This window comes from Halichoerus grypus, chromosome 6 (genome assembly GCF_964656455.1).
Source record: "Halichoerus grypus chromosome 6, mHalGry1.hap1.1, whole genome shotgun sequence".
Classification (NCBI taxonomy): domain Eukaryota; kingdom Metazoa; phylum Chordata; class Mammalia; order Carnivora; family Phocidae; genus Halichoerus; species Halichoerus grypus.
In genome coordinates, this window is record NC_135717.1 from 22,426,007 (window position 1) to 22,449,955 (window position 23,949).

The window sequence follows — 23,949 nt, forward strand, 5'->3', positions numbered from 1 at the left end:
AGCAGGGAGCCTGACAGGAGCCCGACGCGGGGCTCGACCCCAGGACCCTGGGATCATGACCTGAGCCAAAGGCAGACACTTAACAACTGAGCCACCCAGGTGCCCCTAGGAGATGGCCTTAAAACCAAGATTTGACACTTCATGGCCATTAGGATGGCTACTACCAAAAAAATAAATAACAAGTATTGAGGAGGATGCAGAGAAACTGAAAAACTTGTACATTGCTGGTGGGATGTAAAATGGTACAGCTGCTGTGGAAAATGGTGTGACAAGTCCTAAAAAAGTTAAACACAGTCTTACCATATAATCCAGCAATTCCACTTCTGAGTATACACCCAGAAGTGAAAGCAGCGACTTGAACAGTTATTTGTACACTCGTGTTCACAGAAGCATTATTCACAATAGCTAAAAGGTGGAGGCTACTCAAGTGTCCACTGAGAGATGAATGGATAAGCCAAGTGTGGTATAACCCTACAACGGAGTATCATCCAGCCTTAAAAAGGAAGGAGATGTTGATACATGCCACAACATGGATGAACCTTGAAGACATTATGTTTAGTGAAATAAGCCAGTCACAAGAGGACAAATAATGTATAATTCCTATTTCAGGTTCCCAGAATTGTCAGATTCGTAGAGACACGGCACAGAACGGTGGTTGCCAGGGGCCGGGGAACGTGAGGGGGAGTGATTTGGGGAATAAGTGTTTAATGGGTACAGAGTTTCAGTGGGAAAAACTAAAAGGTTCTAGAGATGGATGGTCGTGATGGTTACACTGCATAAATGTACTTAATACTACAGTTAGTGGTTAAAAATGGCTAAAATGGTAAATTCTATGTTATGTAGTTTACCACAGTAAAAAAAATTTTTTTCACTGAAAAACAAAAACAAAAACAAAATCCAGGTTTAAGAATGTCAGATTCCAATCAGGGAAAAGTCTCTACATCTGCTCTACCTTTACCAAGTTGTCCTTCACCTGCCCTTCTCCTTCTACAGTGCCGTCTCCTCTAGTCCAAAATAATACTGACAAGGAAAGATGATTTCTCTCTCAGTTTCTACTTTACTGTAATATGGAAAGTTTTAAAAAATTTCTAATCACGGAAAATTGTTTGATTCATATCCTTTAAATAATATACTCCTCAAACGCTCGATTTGGCAGCACATATACTAAATAAGAAGAAATACATCTAAAACCAAGAAATATACCCCAAACCATGTCTAAAAATTATACCTGTATTTCTTCTTCTGAAGCTGCCATATCATAGTTTCAGACAGCTCAGTGGCATAAATTTCTTCAAAATGAGGGCTCATGATTTTTGTGACTTCTCCATCTCCAGCACCTAAATCAAGAAGTCTATGGGTTTTCCAGTCTGGATTAATTTTTAGCAGTCTCTGAAACTGATCTGGTGAAAACACAAACATTGAGCCTCTTCCTAGCAACCTGGAAAAAAAGGACAAAAATGGAAGAGTCCATGCAAATTAAGCACCCCCACATACATTCAGAGCAACTACAGTAATTCAGCCCCAACAGCCTCCTGAACCTACAAAACCTTTATTTTATGTGATTATACGGTTAAATTATACATTACCTTTTATATGATTTATAGGGTTAAAAGCAAAATTAGTAAAATAAGAAAATACCTCTAGGTATCATTCGGCTCTGAGATTACAATACCCCATAAAGAGTGGGGAAGGGGGAGGAGCAAAAAGTGGAAACAAAACAGGACGAATGAGAGAGGAAGGGAAAGGAAGAAGAATGGGTAATAAATTAAAAGGTGAATGTGAAGAATTTATGTCAAACTAGGAAGGAGAGATGGATAGAGTAATGTTTTCTGTCACAGGCCAACAGAATCAGACTATAGCACTAGCCAGTAACACTAAGCAGAAAAATCAAACAGGAAAAAAAAGCTGTTACCAAACTAAACAATGGGTGCGGAAAAAAACTGCTTCACTATCATGGATTTTTAAGAGACACTAGAGAAAAGCAGAAGAGTGGTCCCTATTTTATCAGTTAATTTGCATTTAAAAAATAGATTCATACTTCCATCGATTTATATATTACACAATTGTCTGGGTCCTATTATTTCTTAAGATCCTAAAAAACATTCAAAACCACAGTAATGCCTTTAAAAAAAGAGCTGGAGAGGAGTTAAATGGGGATCAGAGAGAACTCTCGGAACAGCAGCTGTGGCTCAAACCAAGTCTCACGGAAGCATCATGCTGGGGAGCAGAATGCACTCCCCGCTTAGCTCTGCTTTTTTAGCTCTCAAATCCTAGTCTTTCCAGGGCAGGGATTCTCCAACTCCCTTTAAGCGGTAGAACCCTTTCTTGAAATGAAGTGGAGCTAAGAGACGACACAGAATGGTAAATGGAGAGCTGCTGCAGAAATAAGGTTAAGAGCCTTGGAGAAGCTGCCACATCTGGGCCTTTTCCTGCAGCCTGAAGCAGCTCCTGAGGCACTTCCTCTTCAGACCCTGGAACACAGTTTGAAAACCACGGATCTAGGAAATGGCAGGGAAACCTGTACTGTACTGCTACTTTCTGGAAAAAACATAAGGTACAACATGTCACATGGTGACTGGAAAGATGCATGCAACCTGGTGCTCCTGGTAAGACCAGTTTTAGAGAAGATTAAAACTGCAGAGTTCATATAACAAACTCCCTCTCTCCCCTTTACCCATTAACGCCTTAGGAGAGTTTAACCATATCTAATAGTGTGTTTGCAGTAAATCTTCTGCCCCACAGAAATGCTGAAAACTAGGGGGCATGGACATCAGAGACTGCTAAACACCATGCTATCCCTTACAGAGAGAAGCGATTTCCTCCAAGACAGTTGTTTTTTTTTTAATCTTCTAGTGGAACAATAGGCTGCAGAAAGCAAATCTGCGAAAAGGGACTGAACTTACTGGAAGAGCTTTACAAAGTTTCCCACAGAAGCCAGAGTCAGAGCAGGAAGAGGGTACAGGCCGCATGGCCCGGGGGATGCATGTTCCCAAAGTCGGTGCTGACTTGCCACAGGATCAAAAGCAAGTTGCAAAAACAGTTATTTGGCTTAAACTTTCCTAGTTATAAAATAACATCCTTCCCTAGCCAACTTCTTGGGATGTAAGGAACCTTGACGCGATAATCCTAAAACTCTAGAGCTAGAGGTCATCTGAGGTCAGAGCTCAGGAGATCATCTGACTTATCTACATTTAAAAGGCACCAGAGAGAGAAACACTGTCCTATTTTCAAAGATCCTGAGCAACAGAGGCTCCACAAAAAGATTAAAACTGTCAAATCAAAATTCAAGCCCAGTGTTTCTCAACCAGGACCAACTCTGCCTTCTAGGGGGCAGTGGGACTAGGTGGGGGAGTCTGGGGTAGTAGGTGGGAGTAGGTGGGGGAGTCTGGGGTAGTCCCAATGGCTTGGGAATGCTGTCAGTTAGTCAGGGAGGCCAGAAAAGCTAGATCTCCTGTTATATGTGGGTCAGTCCCACACAGTAAGTATCCCACCCAAAATACCAAGACACTCACCTAGCTCAATACAAAGTTTCTAGCAAACACATACCATGGAGAGGTATGGCTCCCTAATTTGTCTTTAATTTCCAAAGTTAGTGATGTTCATGGGGGGGGGCTGTTAGTGTTTAATAACCATCCTAGGTTCTCTGGCCACAATCTAAGTTCTCTCTAGATATAGAATCTATAGAGGAGGTGTGCTTCCTTATCAATATTTTCCTTATAATATAAACTCTGAAAACAGCTATCAAGTCTCTCCTGACTTGGCCTTCCCCTTGATGATATAAAGAAAGACTGGTAAGTATTTTCTTAATTCAAGAAAGTACCATACAGTACAGGATATCTCAGAGATATTGCAAGTCCACTTCCAGACCACTTCAATAAAGCAAATATCACAATAAAGCGAGTCAAATTGTTTGGTTTCCCAGTGCATAGAAAAGTCACATTTACATGATACTGTGGTCTATAAAGTGTGCAACTGCATTATGTCTAAAAAAAACAATGTACATACCTTAGTTAAAAAATACTTTATTGCTAAAAAAAAAAAAAAATGCTAGCCATCAGCTGAGTTTTCACCAAGCCATAATCACTGATCAGAGATTATCATAATATAGTAATGAAAAAGTTTGAATATTGTGAGAATCACCAAAATATGACACACAGATGCAGAATGAGCAAATGCTACTGGAAAAATGGCACTGATAGACTTGTGTGATGCATGGTTATCCCAAGGTTCCAATTAAATAAAAAAAAATGCAGTATCTGTGAAGTGCAATTAAGAGAAGTGCAATAAAATGAGGTATGCCTGTAATTATTTCAGAAAGAGACAGGCATTCATGGTAATAATCTATCATGGATGGAAAGTACCAACAGGCTCAAAATTAAGCTTTCAGGTGAGATAGGACCCAGGACAAGACATGTTTTGGGAGAGTGGGAGGTGAGAGCCATAGATAAGGGAACCCAAAGGGATTGATTAAATGTATTGCCTGTCTTTGACCAAACTGTGAAATTCCAAATCAGGGAATTTTAACCAGGATCCAATGGGGTGGAAGCTGGGGGTAGGGGTAGGAGTGAAGGGGAGAGGTGGTTCAGAGTTTGAAATCTCCCAAAATTCTATGTGAAATGTTGAATGTAAACACTACTTGAAGAGAGGACTCCTACCTTTTTTCATTTTTAAAGAGGTAAAGGACCCCATAAAGGATAAGAATTACTGCTACAGTGACTTGTCCGCTTTCCAAAGAAAAATAATATAGTACAGAACAGACCCTCAGAGCAGCCAATTTTAGAAACAAAATGTCAGACCAAGTTGTATCAACTCAACTACCGATACAAAAACAACAACTGTTTGCTAAAGCAAACAAGGCAACTTCATATAAACAATGAAGGAAATCAAGGAAGAAATCTTGAGAAATGGCTGGTGGTGCCTAAAAACATATTTAACGACCAGATGATAGACTGGGGATCCAGACATTCGGGAGAAGCTGGCTCCAAACCTCAAGGGGAAGAAAAAGTGGCTTTAAGCGTGGCTTTAAGCAGTCCAACAAGGCTTTTTAACTCTGAGCCCTACTGATTTTCTCCTTGGCATTCTAGATTCTTGGGCCTTGGCCTTGGGGATGTTTGAAAATTTGGCCAAGGAAAGATAAAAAATATTCCTGAAGTTTCTTCCATGGAGTTATATGCAAGAACCACTCTAGAGATAGGTACTTCCACAGGAAGCTTAAAAGATTCTGGTGAGCCTAGACCTTATGTAAGAACAGATTTTGGACCCTTCACTTGAAATAAGCCATCACATGTTGCTGCGTTGATTAATTAAATCCCCCTAAAAAACCTGCTCCTAGGAAGTGTGCTTAAGGCAAAGATTTTACTCTTCAGCTTATGTTAAGGACTTAGTTCCTGCTACTCTCTACCATAGGGAACTAGCAGCATTATGGGCATCACTTGGGAGTTTGTTAAAAATGCAGAATCTCAGGCCCCAGACCTACTGACTCACAATCGCTATTTTAACCAGATCTCCAGGTTGGTTCTTGTACACATCAAAGCTGAGAAACACTGCTCCAAGGAGAACTCCCACCGTAGAAAAACAGCCTAAGGAGGTTCTTTATCAAGTTGTGGTGAATTTAAAAAGCATAACTGCAGAAGGCTGAAGATACTGGACCCACTGCCAAGGATTCTGACTAGTAGAAGTGTTGTAGCTGAGGTAGTCAACACCTTCAACAAAATAACTTTTCTCTTTCATTTTCTCTTTATAAATCTAAGGATAAGGAAAAAATACGTAAGATTCACTTACCCATTGATAGATGTTCTAGACATAAACAGGCTAAAAACGGATGACACGAAAGAATGGTATAATTGGATAAATAGCCAGCCCGATTTCTCAATGCTGTTATTTAAGAAGATCTGCGTTCCTTGGTCAAGGTAGCTCTGAACAAAGACAGCCTGGAGTGATTCGCATAATTTCTCTCTGTTGCACACATACCACTAAAAAAGAAGAAGAAAAAGTGAAAACACACAACTAAAGTGTCATCTAAGAAGTCCAAAAACAAAAGCCAGAGGACTAAATCAAATCTAGTATTTCCAAATATTATAATCTCATGGCACTTGGCACTTTGAGGATAATCATCATCTCTTATACTTAGATGACCTATAAAGCATAAAATACTTCTACATACATAACTTCTCACTTAATTCTCACACGGGGTCGTGGGGGGGAGTGTGGGAAGGCTGACGAGGTTTCTGAGTCATGCAGCTTGCGTAGGTTAGTACGTGGCGGAGCCAGGCCACCGTCCAGGTGTTCTGAGCCCTGGCCCAGTATTTCAGTCTCTCTACCCGCAGTACCCTGAGATCTAGGAAAGCTCTGCTGGCTTCTCCTTCACTGAAAATCAACATCAGAAGGCAAAAACTAGCATTATTAACTTTGTTTTTAGATAAGGAAACAGTCACATAATGCAGTGATTTAATTCAAAACCACCACACAAATCAATGGCAGAGTAAGCAGCAGAAGTTAACACTCCAGTGACCAGATTAATCTGCCTTTCTTCTTGTAGGCTATATAGAGGCCTTTAGAAATAGCGAGGTCATATGACATTCCCACAGACAGGGGCAATATGTGCTTGAGAAAGATTAAGAAGTTACTTAAGGTCACACTGTAACAATGAGAAGACAAAGTGATAACATGCTGGAGAACCAGGTATCTAGGAACAGGCTCTAACCAGAATGCACTTTTGAGAACAAAACTCAAGAACCTCAACCGTGGATGAAATGTAATCCTCCACAATAAATGTTTTCCATTTTCATTTAGAGTTAGCATACCAGGGAAGGGGGGAGGTAGACTGTAGGATAGGCCAGCTTTAGAGTCAGCTCCACAGTCAAGTCCCGGCTCTGCCATTCCTGTGTAAGCTCAGACAAGTCACTTAATCTCTGGCCTCGTTCATTCATCTGTAGACTAGAGATGTCACTGGTATCTATCTATCCTAGTAGGGTATTGAGAGGATTAAACAAGATAATGCAGCCAAATCCTCAATATAGTACCAGACACACAGAAGAATCCTATAATAACAGCAATGAGATTCCTCTAACATGGCCTGATAAATAAGAGTAGGCCATTAATTACAATGATGAAACTGTAGGGTTGACCAGTTATTATTAATCCATTATCTGCTAAGAAACAATCAATTTTTCCCAATAAACAGTCTATTGGCCAAAAGTAACTTGCTGCCCCATCACAAATATGACCACTTATCAGCAGGTGTCCCGTAACCGCTTACACAACTGGTGGACCAATTTTACAGTCAGCCGAAGCTTGCTAAATGTTGAATGAAATCCTGGGTAACATTCCTGACACTAACATTGAAAGGAACCAGGTAGAAACTAATACAAACAAGCAAACAGGCACATTAAAATCACAAAGATTAACTCATCTTTTTTACAAACCCTATATCCAAACTAGATACCAAATCTCCCAACTGTTGACTGATTTGTGTTAATTCACCATTTAAACACTTACCAAAAGTGCTCGGACTTGAAAACAATTTTCATTTTTTCTACTCTATATGATAAGCTCTGAAGCTTCTTTTATTTACTGCCTACACTTTTTTCCTTGGTCTGAAAATGTTCTTGCTTAATCATTAACTAACTCTTAATATTCATTGTGCCTGAAGTTATGCCCCAGTGCAGGTCATAAACCATTTTTTATTATACTCATGACCTTCTGGTGCACATTCTGAACTCTGTAATACTGAGGCCACTCTGACTTTTATTTATTTTTTATTCTCTGAAATGACTAATCAAGATGAAAGCCATCACCTTGGTAGTAGGCAATCAGGTACATTCTATTAACGTGGACAAGAAGCCATTCAAGTGAAACAGAGGAGCAAAGAATTCCCTTGGCATCCACTTGTAAATGGACAACTGGAACAACAATGGACTCTGACTTCCAGAACTAAGCAAGACTTGGCATCATTAACTGCAAATATTGCTTTCAAGTGCCAAGAGGAAAACTCAAGTTCTTAACAGCATTTCTCTCAATTTGTTGACATTAACACATGTGGTTGAACCTTTATAGCCAAACGAGGTTTCAGAAAAGAAACTGCTGGGGCGCCTGGGTGGCTCAGTCAGTTAAGCATCTGCCAGCGGCTCAGGTCATGATGCCAGGGTCCGGGGATCGAGCCCCGTGTCAGGCTCCCTGCTCAGCGGGGAGCCTTCTTCTCCTCCCTGCTCCTGCTCTCTCTATCTCTCTCTCTCTCTCAAATAAATAAAATCTTAAAAAAAAGAAAAGAAACTGCTTACTGAACAGAATGTGCTACAGAATAAAAGGAGTAAAGCCCTCCTTCTTAAAGATAAAGGTTGAAATCCATGTTCCTCCTGACCACCTGCAGGATACAAAAGTCAACTCCAACAGCAGCATTATTCGTAATCACCAAAAAGTGGAAACAACCCAAATACCCATCAACTGATGGATAAACAAGATATGACTGATCCATACAACAGAATAGGGATTATTCAACCACAAAAAGCAGTGAAGTACTGATTCATGTGACAACATGGATGAACTCTGAAAACATTATGCTAAGGGAAAGAAGCCAGTCACAAACGGCCACAAATGATATGATTTCACTTTCATAAAGTGTCCAATAGGTAGATCCAGAGACAGGAAGTGGATTGTAGTTGGCAAGAGGGAGTGTCTACTAATGGATACGGGGTTTCTCTCTGGAGTGATGAAAATGTTCTGAAATTAGAGTGGTGATGGCTGCACAACTCTGTGAAAACACTAACCACCACCGAACTGTGCATTTTAAAAGGATGAATTTTATGGTATGTGAATTATATCTCAATAAAGGTGTTTTTTTTTTTTTACATACACATACTTCTGGCATTTCTATCTTCCAGAAATTAAAAGTGGTTTGAAAATTTAAGTGACCCGGCAAACCTCTTTAAAAATGCAAATTTTTAAATGCAAATCTGATCACATCACAACCCTGCTTCACGTAAGTCTACAGCTAATACCCAAAATGCTCAATATGGCTTCCCAGGCCCTACGCAGTTTGTCCATTTTGTGTCCACAGCCTTACCTCCTAACACTGTCTGCCACCCATAACCCCTGGTCATTTGCTATGTCACAACACTGTACCCCTCTCTTTTTCTGGAAGGCTCCTTTCTCATGGCTGTTTCACATGGTGCTTGCTTTGTCCCCTGCATTTCCCCCATCACCGCAACCCACTTTCTCTTCACCTGGTTAATTCGACCTAAGCCTAAATATTTCTTCAAGTATGTTTGCCTTGAACTTGCAGACTAGGCAGGGTCCCCCCTCCCCCTTTCGAATACCCTCTCCTATATACCATATACCTCCTCAGCAACATTTATGACCACTGAATTGAATAACTGTACATAATTGTATGTTCAGTGTCTATCCTCCCAGGGAGACAAAGTTTCATACAGGTAGGGACAGTGACTGACTTCAGTGCCTGGCACAGATACAATGAACAATAAATGTTCGTCAAATCAATCACTGTTAAAATCACAGGCAGCCTAAGGGCGCCCGGGTGGCTCAGTGGGTTAAGTGTCTGACTCTTGATTTTGGCTCAGGTCACGATCTCAGGGTCCTGAGATGGAGTGCTGGTTGGGCTCCCTGCTCAGCAGGGAGTCCACTTCTCTCTCTCCCTCTCCCTCCACCCCTCCCCCTGCTAACACGCTCTCTCTCTCTCTCTCAACAAATAAATAAATCTTAAAAAAAAAAAATCACAGGCAGCCTCACAGATAGAATTTGGAGGTTCTAGCAAAATCCTAGAGGGGATATAAGGACAGCCACGGAGATAGCTGTCACTGGGTTTCTGTCAGTTTCTAAAACTCCAAGGTTTTTGAAAGGTCTTGCTTTTCTTATTTTCTTATTTTACTTTATTTATTTAAGTAATCTCTACACCCAATGTGGGGCTTGAACTCATGATCCCAAGATCAAGAGTCATATGCTCCACCGACTGAGCCAGCCAGGTGCCCCTGAAAGGCCTTGCTTAAACCCACTTCTGCAAACAGTGGTTAAACCTACCCACTCACCACAAAATTGCATCAGCACAAGCAAGCAACAAAGGACAACACTGACTGAACACCTACCTTGTGCCAGGCACCTGGCCAAGTGCTTCACATTTATTTCATTTACCACCTCACAACTTCTGGATAAACGGGAAACCTGGGGTTTCTAAGCACTTCCAGCTGATTCGGGTTCCTATTCTAGGTGCGTGTTGTTTTATAAAAGCTTCCTTCAAAGAAGCTTCTCTTTAGTCTACCCAGTGTGTCGGAGATTTCATTTAAAGAAAAGAAAGCAGGACCATTCTGTCCAACTAAACTGGACTGGGTGTGCTTAGAGAAAAGATAATCTGATCTAGATAGCAACTAAATTACAGGGTTTCTCAGCCTCAGCATTACTGACATTTGGGGCCAGATAATCCTTTGTTACAGGATCTGTCCGATGCATGATAGGATATTTAGCAGCATTCCTAGCTTCTACCCATCAGATGCCAGGAGCACTCCCCACCAGTCATGACAACCCAAAACGTCCCAGACACCGCCAAACGTCCATCCCCTGGGAGGCAAAATCACTACTGCTTGAGAATGACTACATGGGCCAACCCAGAACATTTCATTAGTGTTTCCTAATTATCACAGCTTAACAGTGATCCAGGGAAAATAAAGATGCACTGGCCTCCAGGAACTTACACTCCAGAGGAGAAAAAAATCAGAAACCAAGGGAACCAAAAGAATCATAATGGGATTATGATCTTGGCCAGGACCTTCAGGCCTTAAATAAGCAGTCCCTTGCTCTAAGATTAGATGCTGATAGAGAGAAAATCAATGCAGGAGCCCCTGCAACCATTTGGCGGTCCCCTGGAGTTCCTCTCTCCAGACAATCCAGCTTAAATGAAAAGCTGTAACAAGCTCACAGCACTGGTGGCCTGTCTGTAGGCTCCCATGCACTTTCAAGCAGGTGAGTTCTTTGAATGTGTGCTCCTCAAAGACGACAGAGACCAAGGTGCGCAGGCAAGAACAAAGCATCATGCTTGTTAAATGTTCACACTGGAAGGACTGTGTTCCCATCCTACTTACAGTAGGCTGGCCTCCTCAGCTGGAGACCGGTGTCTGGAAAAATGTCATCTTAGCATCCTCCTTTAAAGCTTACTTGAATTTTCTTCAATCCAAATAAGTAAGGGAATATTCTAAATAACAAATTCTAATCAAACCAAGTTATGCCGGGTGCCTGGGTGGCTCAGTCGTTAAGCGTCTGCCTTCGGCTCAGGTCATGATCCCAGGGTCCTGGGATCGAGTCCCGTATCGGGCTCCCTGCTCCGCGGGAAGCCTGCTTCTCTCTCTGCCTCTGCCTCTCTGTCTCTCTGACTCTCATGAATAAATAAATAAAACATTAAAAAAAAAAAAAAAAAAAACCAAGTTATGCCATGCAGTCATCTGCTGATGCCAAGTACAAAGTCGAATGTGATAACCAACCAAGACATCTTCTAAAAATTACAGTAAATAGTAATGTTATCCCTACTTGCAGCAAGACTGTAAAGATACTAAAAATGAGACACATAAACAGCCAAATCAGGTAGACATGAGTTCTTAACGTGTATGTGACAGTATTCACTAATCAAAATAATAAGGTATTAGATCAGGTCTTACAGATTAAGCCCCTGAACATCTCCTAAGCTTTATATAACCTTGGTGGATGAATCATTCCTTCAAAGCATAAATGCAATTTTCCTATAAGATTATATTTGCTTATCAGACCGAGGGATACAATTAGAAGTTTTTCTGAATTTCTTTTTGAGTTCCTCAATAGTCAAACGTGTGCTATATAATAGTCCTTTCTTCCAAAATACAAAGGACTTGAGCACAGTAGTAGAACTGGAATTAGAAAATTATTTTAAAAAGCCAACGTCCTGATTTTAGGTAATATGGTATAATTAAAAAATAAATATTTGGTCTTTAACCCCTAGATCCAGGCAGAGCTCCTAAAACCCTTGGGGGAATCTCCTGAGTGATAAGAGAATATTTTGCATGCTAGTATGATGGGTGGGGGGGTACTACTGGAACTTTCAGCCCCACCGCCAATCTGTAGGGAAGGGAGAGGAGCTAGAGATTGAGTTCAATCACCAATGCCAATGATTTAATCAGTCATGCCTAGGTAATGAAACCTTCATAAAACCCCTGAACAACAGGGTTCTGGGAGCTTCCAGGTTGCTGAACACACTGACGTGCTGGGAGGGTGGCTCACCTGGAGAGGACACAGAAGCTCTGTGCCACCGTCCACCCGCCCCCACACTTTGCCCTATGTATCTCATCCATTTGGCCCTTCCTGAATTGCAGCCTATAATTTATAATAAACCAGTAAACGTGTAAAGTATTTTCCTAAGTTCTGGGTCATTCTAGCAAATTATCTAACCTGATGGAGGGTTGTGAGAACCCCAGAATTTGTAACCAAATTGGGCAGAAGCATGGGTAGGTAGTCTGTGTACCCACAACTTGCAGCTGGCATCTGAAGGGAGGGCAGTCTTCTAGGATGGAGCCCTTAAACTTCTGGACGGATGTTAATTCTGGGTTGTGTCAGAACAGAAATGAATTGTAGGACACCCAGCCAGTGCCAGAGAATTAGTTGGTGTCAGAAAAAAAGACACCATAGGTAAGATTTTTTTTTTTCCAACATTAAGCTTGACCAAAGTATGCACAAACTGGATGAAGGCCAAAACGTGGAACAGTTGTCCCATCCCTGTGTAACTCACAAGCTGCAAAACTCCAACTGGTATTTTTGTATAGTTACATAGCTTCAGTGTCTACACAGAGGTCCACTAGAGTGGAGGCAGTTACCTATTAAGGAGGCAGCCTACTTTCACAGACCCTCTGACAACACAAAGTTTCCTAGGAGAGACATCATGAAAAGGTGGGGAAAGCTTGGGCCTTGAAACCAGACAGAGCTGGGGTCAAAACCCAAATCTGCCACCTACCAACTGTCTCCCGAGCAAGTTTTATCTCTCTTAGGCTCAATCTTCTATCAAAAAAGGGGGTGTAGCACCTACCTCTGGGAGTTGTTATGAGGATGAGAGAGGATGATACATTAAAGCGTCTGGCGCACAATAGAAGCACAATAACTTGATTTCCTTCCCCTTCCTGTCCAAGGCCCACAAAAGCCAGTCAGAGAACTGAAGTTCAAGGGAATGCCTAAAAGCCACACTGTAGGTCTGGGCACCCAGCCATTCTCAAAAGGAATGAGTAACCAAAGACCTGAGGCATTTAGTACCACTAAAAACAATTGGAAAGGCTCCACTGATGGGATCCATGAACACAGAATCTTTTCTACTACTGTGGGTGGTCAGACCAGGCCTGACGACATTGACCTGACAGCTAAAGATTCAAAAATCACATTCTAAGCTCTGCAATGAGTCCTATCAGTCCAGACATTCAATCATTGACACTTTCTTGCAGCTAAGCACAGCATAAGAGTAAATCTTCAAACCATTCATTATTTTTCCACAAATGACACAAACCTAAACCAACAACCTCTTTATGTGAGATTTTCAACTTCTTTATGTGAGATGTGAATGACAGGGCACCCTCACGTCCATGTAGGGAAACAATTCATATGGATTAGATTAAGTTGTTTCAGCTTTGATTTAATAAATAAATTATTGGCAATTTTCATTTCAAATACTCACTCACTGCTAGAATTTTATAATCCTAAGATTTTACCAAAGCTTCAGAAGGTCTACACAGCTGTCTTTTACTGGCAATTACCAGGGTGCCCTCAAGCACCTTCAAAGGGGAACATAAAGGCCTCTGGTATATCCAGCAGGAGAGAGATCTTAGTGTTCCGGGAAATTGAGGCAAACACTTATACAGGGTTTCAACACAGATTATAAGGAAAGAAACTCTTTACAAAATCTCTTTGGTATTCAGCTACAAAGGCCTCCAGGTTCTGGAAGGCAGTTCAGAAGAGGACACAAATCCACCAGTGTCCATCTGGCTAGCTGGCGACTGCTCCTGAGCTAACATTGTTAACTCATGCCTGACTTTGGTCAGCCTCCACGAGTAAATGAGGAGTGAGGGGACAGGAGGCCGAACCTGTCCACAGCACAACCTTTGACCTATGGCTGTGATGTCCAAGTATTTTTTTTATTTGGAAAAAAAACAATCGTTTCAATTATCTTAAATCTATCACTGCTTGTAACATAACACAGTTCTGGACTTACGTAAAAAGGTGAAAAAATAAGGCAGATATACACAAACTTGCAATTTTAAGTTACACCTTACTAATTCCAGATAACCAATGTTACCTGTGCTCTTAAAAATCCTTACAGTACATCACCTGAAGAAACTGTCTTGGCCTGGTTCCACAGAGTCCCATAACAATTCTTTTTTTGCTCCATCGACTCAGAAACTATTGAATGACTGTTATTATCAAGAACCTAGTTAGTGGGGCCTTAGAGTCCTTTCAAGTTTCAGGAGCTCCATAATAGTTGCATTAACTTTAAGTAGTAGGTACAATGCATCAAAAACACTAGATCCAAAGTTTTTGTTGTTGCGATCTTCTTTTTAAGTTCCAAGCCTGCCAATACTGAAAAGTGACATATCTAGTTTCTCACTGCCTGGCTCTATTTCTTCCCAATGAGTCAAACTATCCACTGTGCAACCTGTGATTAAGAAATGTGCTGCTGATGAAGGAAGCTGGAAAGTTTCTTTGGGGAAAACTCATTTTCTAGAAGGGGCCACTCGTAGGTCATAAAGTACCAACCACGCTACTCAGCCGCTGCAGCGCAGAAGCACTTGTAGACAAGTAAATGAATGTGGTGGCCCTAGGCCAACAAAACTTTATTTGTAGACACCGGAATCTGAATTTCATATAAGAAATTTTCACATATTACAAAATATTATATATTTTTTGCGACCGTTTAAAAATGTAAAACTGATCTGCCTTCATAGGCTGTATCAAAGGTCAGTGAGCCCAATTTGGCCTGCAAGCCATATCCTGGCTCTAAGAGAAGCCCTTCCTTGCTCCTCCCTTTCCCAAAGTGAAAAATAATCCCAGTTTTGAAGCTAGCACACCCAACCAAGTTATTAAAATGGTGCTGCTCCTACTATTTTAGAGCGACTTTAGCTCAAAGCAGCCTTACATCTCATCTCCAGGCGATAGAAACTAATTTTTAATGATAAACATTTCCCAAGACCTCTCTTTTAACCAGAGAATCCTCCACCATAATTTCTTAATAAAATAACCATAAAGAAAACTTGTGCTAAGTACGGTTCAATTAAATCCATAACCCAACTTTCATGCAAATCCAAAAGAACCAGATGTGGCTGGCTATGGAACCCACACACCCAAATGAACACCAGAAAACCTTGCATGAAACTATAAATTTGAAGGGGGAAAGAATGTTAGAGTTAAGTTACTTCACAAGTCAGAAAGTTTATAAGGCAAACCTAGGATCCTGGAATATAAATCATCAACGCAGGCATTCTGCAGAGGGGAGAGTCCCCTCTTTCACTTTATCTCATTGTGGTTTCTACACACACATTTCTTTTGTTCATTTTAATCTTTATTCATGGGCAATATTTTCATAACGTCAACGCATCACCTCAAAATAACCTCTGGATTGATCACTCTAAGGAAAAGCGCCAATCCCCCCCCCCGCTAAATATTCAGAAAGTACCAGATTAGTCTTCACCTTGGAGAACGTAGCTGCCAAACTGTTAGTCCAACTGGTTAAAACACACCTGTGTACACACACACCTGAGTATCTCAGAAGTGTAACAAAGTAAAGGAGGTATCTGAAACCAGTATCAGTTTTCCTCAGAACCTAACTGATTCAGTTTTAAAAAGGTACAAATTAGAAAGTACCTCCTGTTAGGAGATATTGTGAGGCATTGTCTACAGCTATAGTCTACCTAGATTCCAGAAAAACCAAACTACTTAAACAGCTTTTCAATTTTTAAGATATAACCAATTCTTCCATAAGCAGTGAAAACATATCAAGTGTGTTATAGTAGACATAATCAGGAGTCATAAATACCTACAGCTAAGAGACTCAACCGTAATCCTGCCTCCTTTTTATCCAACCCAGAACCTTATTTCTACCAATTATTGAAAATGACGTTTCTAATTCATTGTTTTACACCACCATCCATATTCCATATGGCTATGTGACATTCTGGTAACTGTATATTATCACTGCAGTACTGTAGGGTTTTCTCTGAGAATGATTAGTGTTAAGTAATTAACCTGTTGCAAAGAATGTGGTTTTACAACTGAAGATCACCTACTGACTTGAAGTATACTCCTAACAATATCATAGACATGATTACCTAACAAATTACAAAGCTGTGGGATCACAAAAAATTTCATGGAAATTTATGATTTCCTTTAAAAATAGAAAAGGGGCCACGATCAGTAATTACTAGATAAAAACTAAACACTACTTTTCTTAATGAATTGCTTTATGTCCTTAGATAATTCTTTACTTTCATTAGAATACACGGAATCCACCCCAGTGTAAACTCTCTGAACGCCTGGCATAATAAGAAACCTAACATAGGAAAATGAGAAATCTATGAAAACGATGAGACACAAAATGGGGAATAATCGCTTACTGCTCTCTGGAAAGGCAAAATGCACTATAAATGCTAGCAATTATAAGCCAACACTCCGGCAGAGTTCGAAAGCCTCCTTTCAATGAATGCAAGGTTAACCACAAACTACATTACGGTCAAAAATGAAATATCACTCTTAATTCTGCAGTTGACCAGCACATACTTCTGTTAAGTGGCACAAAACTCAGCTAATGAAAAGACCTAACCGGTCACCTCGCACGGTTCACGATCCGCAACTCTGAAAGGAATTCACTCCTGCCCAATTCTGTTTTTAAAAAACCCTTCCAGGAAAAGCTTGCATCATCTTCTTTTCTAACCACATCTTTCCGGTCAGATAACCAACACCGAAGTTTAAAGGAGATCTCTCTTAGGTCGGAGGGGGAAGGTGCAGGAGGATGGGAGTGTGAGGACCTGTCAAACACATTTTTTTTTTTTAACTGCCGAGGGAAAATGTCACTCGAATAAGCCCGGAGAGTTAAATGGCTCACGATGCACGGTTAAATTTCTTTATGGCCCTTTGTATGCTCAGAGATTCGACCAGACAAAAAGAGGGACCGGCTTTTCGCTTTGATTCCCGGGGGTTACGAAGGCAGTCCAGGGTAATGGGCTCGGTCTGGTCGTTTACACCGCAGGCCCCGGGCCAGATGGATGCCCGCGGCCACGCGCTCGCCCCAAAGTTCCTGCGCCCTGCGGCCGGGCGCCTGCGATCACCGCCCGGGAGCCGGGAACAATGCGGGGCTCCGGGGCCCACCCTGGGGCCCCGGGAGGAACGGGGAGGCCGTTCTCCGCCCGCGCCCGGGAACAAAAGGCGCCGCGGGGCCCCGGGCCGAGCGCCCGGGGGTGGCGGCCGCAGCGCCCGGCCGGGAAGACGTCGGGAAAACTTTCTGAAGGGCCGAGGCGGCGGGGGCGACGGCCCGGGGGGCCCTCTCTCGCCGCGGCGCCCCGCACAATAGCCGGGCCGAGCGCGGGAAGGCCGGGCCGCCACGCCCCCGCCCCAGCCCTGCCCGGGCCCGACCCCGGCCGGCCGCGTACCTGGTGGTTCTCCTTCCTGCCGCCCGCGGCCGCCGCCGGCCCGCCGGGGCCGCTCGTCATGTTCACGTACAGGGAGCGGGTGAGCGGGCTCCGCAGCGTCCACATCCTCCGCGCCAGCCACACGGACGCCAGGCTCAGGCACAGCCAGCCCACGAACAGTCTCATCGGGGGCCGCGGCCGCTCGTTCGGATCACCGCCGGCGCCGGGGCGAGGAGGAGGAGGCGCCGCCGCCTCCGGCCGCCGCCGCCGCCGCCCGGGCTCGAGCCATCGCGCCCAACTTGCCCATCCAGCCCCTTCAGGGCCGAGGCGGGGGGTGGGGAGGAGCGGGCGGCGCGCAGCCTTCCCGCCTCCCCCTTCCTTTCCGCCCGCGGAACGCTGCCGCCGCCGGCGCCAGTTTCCACCCGGAGCACGTAGGAGAGACCGGGGCGCGCTCCCCGGCTCATTGAGCCTCGGGCCGGGAGGCGGGACAAAGGGAGCGCGCATTCGGCCGGCGCGCGTCCCCGCCTTCCGTCTGGGCTAGGGCTCCATGTAATGGCGGAGATGATTTTAATTTTCTTAGGGTAGGGGCGATACTTCAGAAGGTAGTTCCTGAAACCGTCCGGTCCCTCCAAAGTGGTGCCCTTAGGTCTTCTGGTCCTTCCTCGCTTTAGTCGTTGCCTCTGGGCGCCTCATCCCCCCACTCCCCCGGCCCCGGCAGGACTTCCACCTGGTTGTGCAGATCGACCCGGGGGTGAGGAGAGGGGAGTCTCCTGCCGTTCGTACGTCCATACTGTCAGACCAACACCTTGCCTGGGACGGACGCTGCCAGTTCTTAACTGTCACTGGCTCGGCTGCGTGGTTTCCTATTTACATTTAGAGCCGACGAGCCAGACCCCCACCCCTAGGGCCTCCACCCTGCTCCGGAGGAGCTACAAAGCCGTCAGGAATCTGGGGGGGGGGGGGGGAAGGATATCACCAACCCCTCCCCTCCTCCCAGTCCTGTCCCCCGAGCCTGGCAAGTTGCTGGCTACATGTTTCTAAGCGGCATCAGTGAAAGCTCTGCCTTTGTTGGAAGCTACTGCAGCTGGGACACCTGCAAGTAATATTTTGATGTACTGACGACCCTGCCCAAAAATGAAGACCAGCCCCCCCCACACACACACACACACAAATCAGAGTCCCTTGCTGCTAGTTTCCTTGAACTAACAGGCGGAAGTTGGACCCAACACTCTTAAAGCAAACTCAGCTCTGGAAGCAGTCATTCAGCGGGATGTTTCTTTGATCATTTCTAGCACGAGGAGACTTAGCAACGTTTCAGAACTGAAGGGTTACCCTGTGTTCCCGTGTCTGAAGTTCTTCCTGCTGCTACAACCAAGCTACAACTAAGGAGTAACATATTTCACAGGTTCTCTAGCTTCAACACCTTTCCAGGTTTGTTTAGAAACTGCTTTTAATTTCACTGCACTAGAAATAATGTAAATACATTTTCTTTTAGTTCCAAAGAAACAAGCCTTTCCGTTTACTCCAATATTGCTCTTCAGAGATTGTCATTTGTGAAACAGTGGTATGGTGATCCACTGATGAGGAACAAAATCGTCCTCCACCCACAAACATTTTTAGTAGCTTCTAAGAATCTCAGCTCCGCACTTTTTGGTTAACGGGGACGTCTTGTTGCCTAATGTGAGGTAGACTATATAACTAACAAAAACACGGGGCGGGGAAAGGGGGAGGATACTTTGTGTTCTCTCTTTTCAGTATACTCCCTGACGGCTTCCTGCCAAAACTGCAAAGAGCAGGAACCTTCCTAAATCTAGTTCAAACCTCTAGTGGTCCTGGCCCACGTCATCAAAAGGGAACTATATTAGCCAGTCCAAAGAATTCAGTGTGTTTACCAGGTCACCTCTCCCGCTATCTCTTGAAATCAGTGTCAGATAAAGCAGCTCTGTGCCAAAAGAAAGCCTTCATACTTTTAGAGGGGGTGGGGAGGAGGGTGAAAGCTGCAAGAGTATGTAAAGTGACATATTTCATTCCTGAAAACAAAGGAGACAAAAAGGTATGCCCCCCAACTATAGAGTAAACCTGAGGAGCCACAGCTCAGAGACTGCAAACTGTGTCAGATGAACAAGAAGCAACTAGACAGCTGCCGCACTCAAGGATTTGGAGGTCAGTTGACGGCCATGGAGCCTAGCATCTCAAAGGAGCAGATTTTCATTTTATACCTGAGCAGCTGGCCTGGAAAAATAAATCACCCACACATTTAAGACTCTGTAATAATCACAAAATAGTCAAATACATGTTATTTACACTTAGCAAGCACAGGAAGACACCAAAGCACAGCACAATCAAATGATTTGCCTAAAGGTAGAGCAAATTCAATAGCAGACCTTTTCATAGAACTTGGTATCCCAGCTCGTGATCCTTCGATCCATCTAAGAAGCCTCAAGCCTCGCTGTCTCTCTCTTCTCAGAGAGCCTCCTGAATTACAAATGAGGAGGAAGGAAAACAGCAAGAGTAAATATACTAAGCAGAAGTTCAGATTGCCCTCGGGGACTGCCCCCTTCCTTCATCTACTAGAATGTCACTGCTGTTTATTAAAACCTCAATTAAAAACCTCAGTTATCCATAATGGAGAGGGGAGGAGACACAGATAACACAAGAAGCCCAAAACCAGCCAATATCCTTTCTAACGTGACTTTCAAATGCAGTCAGTGATATTCCAAAGATACATAAATGACACCCCTGTACTGACCTCTGCTCACTGCCCTCCTGACCAGGAGTTCAGGTGTCTGACTTGGGTCACAGCTCTGTGCACAAGCCCCAAATCTTGACTGGATCACTTCCCTCTCTAGAACTGTAAGCAAGGGTACCTTTTGTTGCAATTGTTCTTATCAGCTACAGATTACAACATTTTCATGTTCTCTTTTCAGTGACAAAATACAATGTAAAGGGAACCCATAGAAAGAGGGACTTGGATCTGTGGAGGGCACAAAATGTGCCAGTTACTGTAGGTCACTGTCATCTCCTTGAAGAGATAGTAGTCTAAAAAGAACTAAATCACGTGTTTTCATGGACTTTTTTTTTAAATACCCCTTAATGTTTTGTAGAGTGTCAGAGAATAGTACAAGTATTCCCCAGTATATTCAGTAGATGTGCCCTGTAGTAATTAAGCAATGAGCACCTCTAAAAAATAAAATTAGTAAATGTATTCAGCAGTTATTTTAATTAGTAAATATAGGGGATTTGTATCTGAACCTGGTTGACCTAATTTTAGTTATAGGTAATGATCACTGGTTTCTTTTTTTTTTTTTAAAGATTTTTTATTTATTTATTTGAGAGAGAATGAGATAGAGAGCATGAGAGGGGGGAGGGTCAGAGGGAGAAGCAGACTCCCCGCTGAGCAGGGAGCCCGATGCGGGACCCGATCCCGGGACTCCAGGATCATGACCTGAGCCGAAGGCAGTCACTTAACCAACTGAGCCACCCAGGCGCCCCTGATCACTGGTTTCTGAGTGATACATTCTAAGCTCAGGTGAAACTGCAAACAGATTAAAAAAAATTGGCAACATAAAGTAGCAATTAAACCAGGAGTCAGACCTATAGAAGCAAGTTCAAATAACACAGTGTACTCTTGGAGATCTCCCAGTGCTACTCATTAGCATGGTGGTGTGACACAGACTACCTGAGTTTGAAGCCTGGCTCTGTGCTTCTTGATAATGCAATTTGAGGCAAATAATTTGATCTCTCTAGGTCTCAGTCTCCTCATCTGTAAAATGGGAATAATAGTAATGGTTACCTATCTCATGGGGCTGTGGTAATGATTAAAGTATATTTTCTAAATATAAAGGGCTTAATGTACTGCCTCAACACATAGTAAACTCTCCAAAAAAAAATGTTAATTTGCCCTTGTTTTCACTGTAAGTTGGATAATTCAGCCTCTTCTGATCCCCACCCCCTTTCCTCATTTATAAACTAAGGGCCATGATTCTGAGCTGCCTATATCACAATACCTCTGTGAGAATCAGATGATCTGAAAGTCTCAACCAAAATTATCATAATAAGGATGTTCAGTCCTAACATGACTGTGGTCTCTGCAAAGCTACTCGCCATAAAACATTCCCTTAGAGCCCTTGATAAGAGCTCCTCTTCATAATGTGTCTATTCCCAGGTTTCTTCCTGAGACTTCAAACTAAGGGAGGAAGGATGAGAAGGGGGGGGAAGATAAAACACAAAACTAGAAAACATTCAAACCTAAAATCACAGAACCAGGCAGCAAATGGAAACCATCTACTTGTCAAGGATGCCTATCTTCTTAGTAGGAAAGCCTTTCTCTCTCTGATACATAGAACTCCATGCCAACCATGGCATTTCACCTGCTTAGAAACTTCTGAGCCCCATCGCTTCCTTCCCCTGCCCCCCGTCACACACCATGGTAATCTCATACCTGTCTCAGTTTATGTCAGGAATAACATCAGAAAGACAAATACCACTTTCATATAGTCAATAAATATTTATTGAATACATGCCATACACCAGGCACTGGACTAAGTAGAACAAAAAATAAACACAGTGCCTTATACAGCTTGCTGTCTGTCCAGTAGGGAGGCAGACCTGCCCAAGGAATCAGAAAATGAATATATAATTACAAACTGCTGAGTGCTAGAAAAGAATTGGATATTGTTAGAATTTACAACAGAAGAATCTGACTTGACTAGGGTATGGGGAGTGGAGTGTTCAGGGAGAGCTGCCCAGAGGAAGTGTGGCATTGCAACCCTCGTTTTGACATCTCCTTGCTAAGTTTGAGAGCTTCTGAGTTGCCCAAGTTCCTCTGGATTATAGGTGTACCCAGTGATTGTGAGAAAAGAAATAGGGGTGCCCTTGGAGCCTCCTAGGATGTGAAGACTCACGGTGGGCCACCTATGTAATTATGTTGTACACATACATGACTGCTTTTAGGATCCTTCAAAAAAAATTGCACATAATAGTTTAACTCACTTAAAGGAATATATGTAGTATTTTAAAATAACGTATTCCAACTTTGCAATGTCCTTCTAGTAGGAGGTCTGAGTCAGAGCTCTGAAAAAAGAGAGAAGGCTATTGTTTTTCACTCACTTTCTGGGGCATTTTCAAAGGTCCAAAGATCTCCTTTGATCTTGTTTTAAGTATATTTTCAAAACATCCCTATCCTTGGCCTCTTAATTGCTGTCTCCTGCATGTATGTGGGTTTGGTCTTGTGAATGGCCGCTTCCTCTCCACCCCATGAGCCATGTCACTTCATGCCACTGTGTTTTCATATGCTTATTTTGAAACTATAAAGCCTTTTTGTTTTGTAACCATAAAACATTCAAACTTATGGTTTATATGAAATTCATGAAAAAAATTGCACGGTACAATGAGAAAGCTTTAAAACTTAAAATCTAAATATTTCATAGTAGACAAAATATATATGTACATACATAAACATAAGGGATCTTAAAGAGTTTGTATAACATAGCACAGAACCACATCTCTGTTGGCATGGAAAGAAGATGACCATTTTATTTTTGCACAACCATGTACTGGTCTGATGATTGAGGAAGAATATGTTTATGAAAGAGGATACTTGAGCAATCAAGCAACCTGAAAATCAGACAGAACTATCTCCCTTCTCTGGTGAAAACAGTGATTGATTTTTTTTTTTAATAGCCACAACTAATGTCAGTTTGCTTTACAACTCAGCCTAGGATTGTCCTTAAACGTATTATATGCACAAACCATTAAACCCAGAGGAAAGGCATTTGGCTATTAAATAACCAAAACCTCAGCATGGTGAGACCCCTACAGCTGTTTTCCTCTGGTTCATGATTTCCTCTTACCAAGCATCCTTTGTTCCTTACAGTTTCCTAAAATCAAGTCAATCCCGGAAACAGCTATTAGGCTATTCTACAATAGAAAATTTATTTCAAGTTCAATAGCTTTGTATGCTCAAGTCTTTCGAGAAAAGTTTTAGATACAACAGGGGTAGGCATTAGAAGCTGGCAGCTTTTCCTTCCACCAACAGCACTCCCATTCCACCTTCTTCCTCCAGCCTCCCACACCAGCTCTGGGAGGTAAGAGCGTGAGAAGCCAGCTTTGCCCAGGGACCTCATTAAAGTATAGTTTGTTATCTGTGAATATAGAACACATTGCTCTACCTCCAGGAAAAGTCCATCTTATAACCAAAACTATAAATGACATTGGAGCCAGATTTGGTGCTTTTTAAACATCTTATAAGTTTAAACAAATTCCCTTAGGTTAGTTACATGCACTTTTTAAATTTTCATAAAGAGACCTATTTACAGATCAT

At 42.7% G+C, this 23,949-nt stretch overlaps 1 protein-coding gene and 1 long non-coding RNA gene across 7 annotated transcripts in view; one reads left to right on the forward strand and one right to left on the reverse strand.

The window, feature by feature from the left end:
* The window catches only part of METTL9 (methyltransferase 9, His-X-His N1(pi)-histidine), a 46,749-nt gene extending 26,647 nt beyond the window's left edge, over window positions 1-20,102 (reverse strand). The window contains exons 1-3 of one of the 3 annotated variants that reach the window (XM_036097373.2): window positions 20,012-20,102; window positions 5,782-5,972; window positions 1,229-1,438 (exon numbers count right to left, since the gene is read on the reverse strand). In XM_036097373.2, the coding sequence (XP_035953266.1) occupies window positions 1,229-1,438; window positions 5,782-5,972; window positions 20,012-20,056 (446 nt within the window). In that variant the 5' untranslated portion in view covers window positions 20,057-20,102. Of the gene's footprint in view, window positions 1-1,228; window positions 1,439-5,781; window positions 5,973-17,648; window positions 18,056-20,011 lie in introns of those variants that run through there. The other 2 variants (XM_036097370.2, XM_036097369.2) reach the window with 2 other exon arrangements.
* The window catches only part of LOC118539060 (uncharacterized), a 28,569-nt gene continuing 22,676 nt past the window's right edge, over window positions 18,057-23,949 (forward strand). For 3 of the 4 annotated variants that reach the window (XR_013448827.1, XR_013448829.1, XR_013448828.1), the window contains exons 1-2: window positions 18,057-18,229; window positions 18,920-19,062. This is a non-coding gene — a long non-coding RNA (uncharacterized LOC118539060). The remainder of the gene's footprint in view (window positions 18,230-18,919; window positions 19,063-23,949) is intronic. The other variant, XR_004918926.2, reaches the window with a different exon arrangement.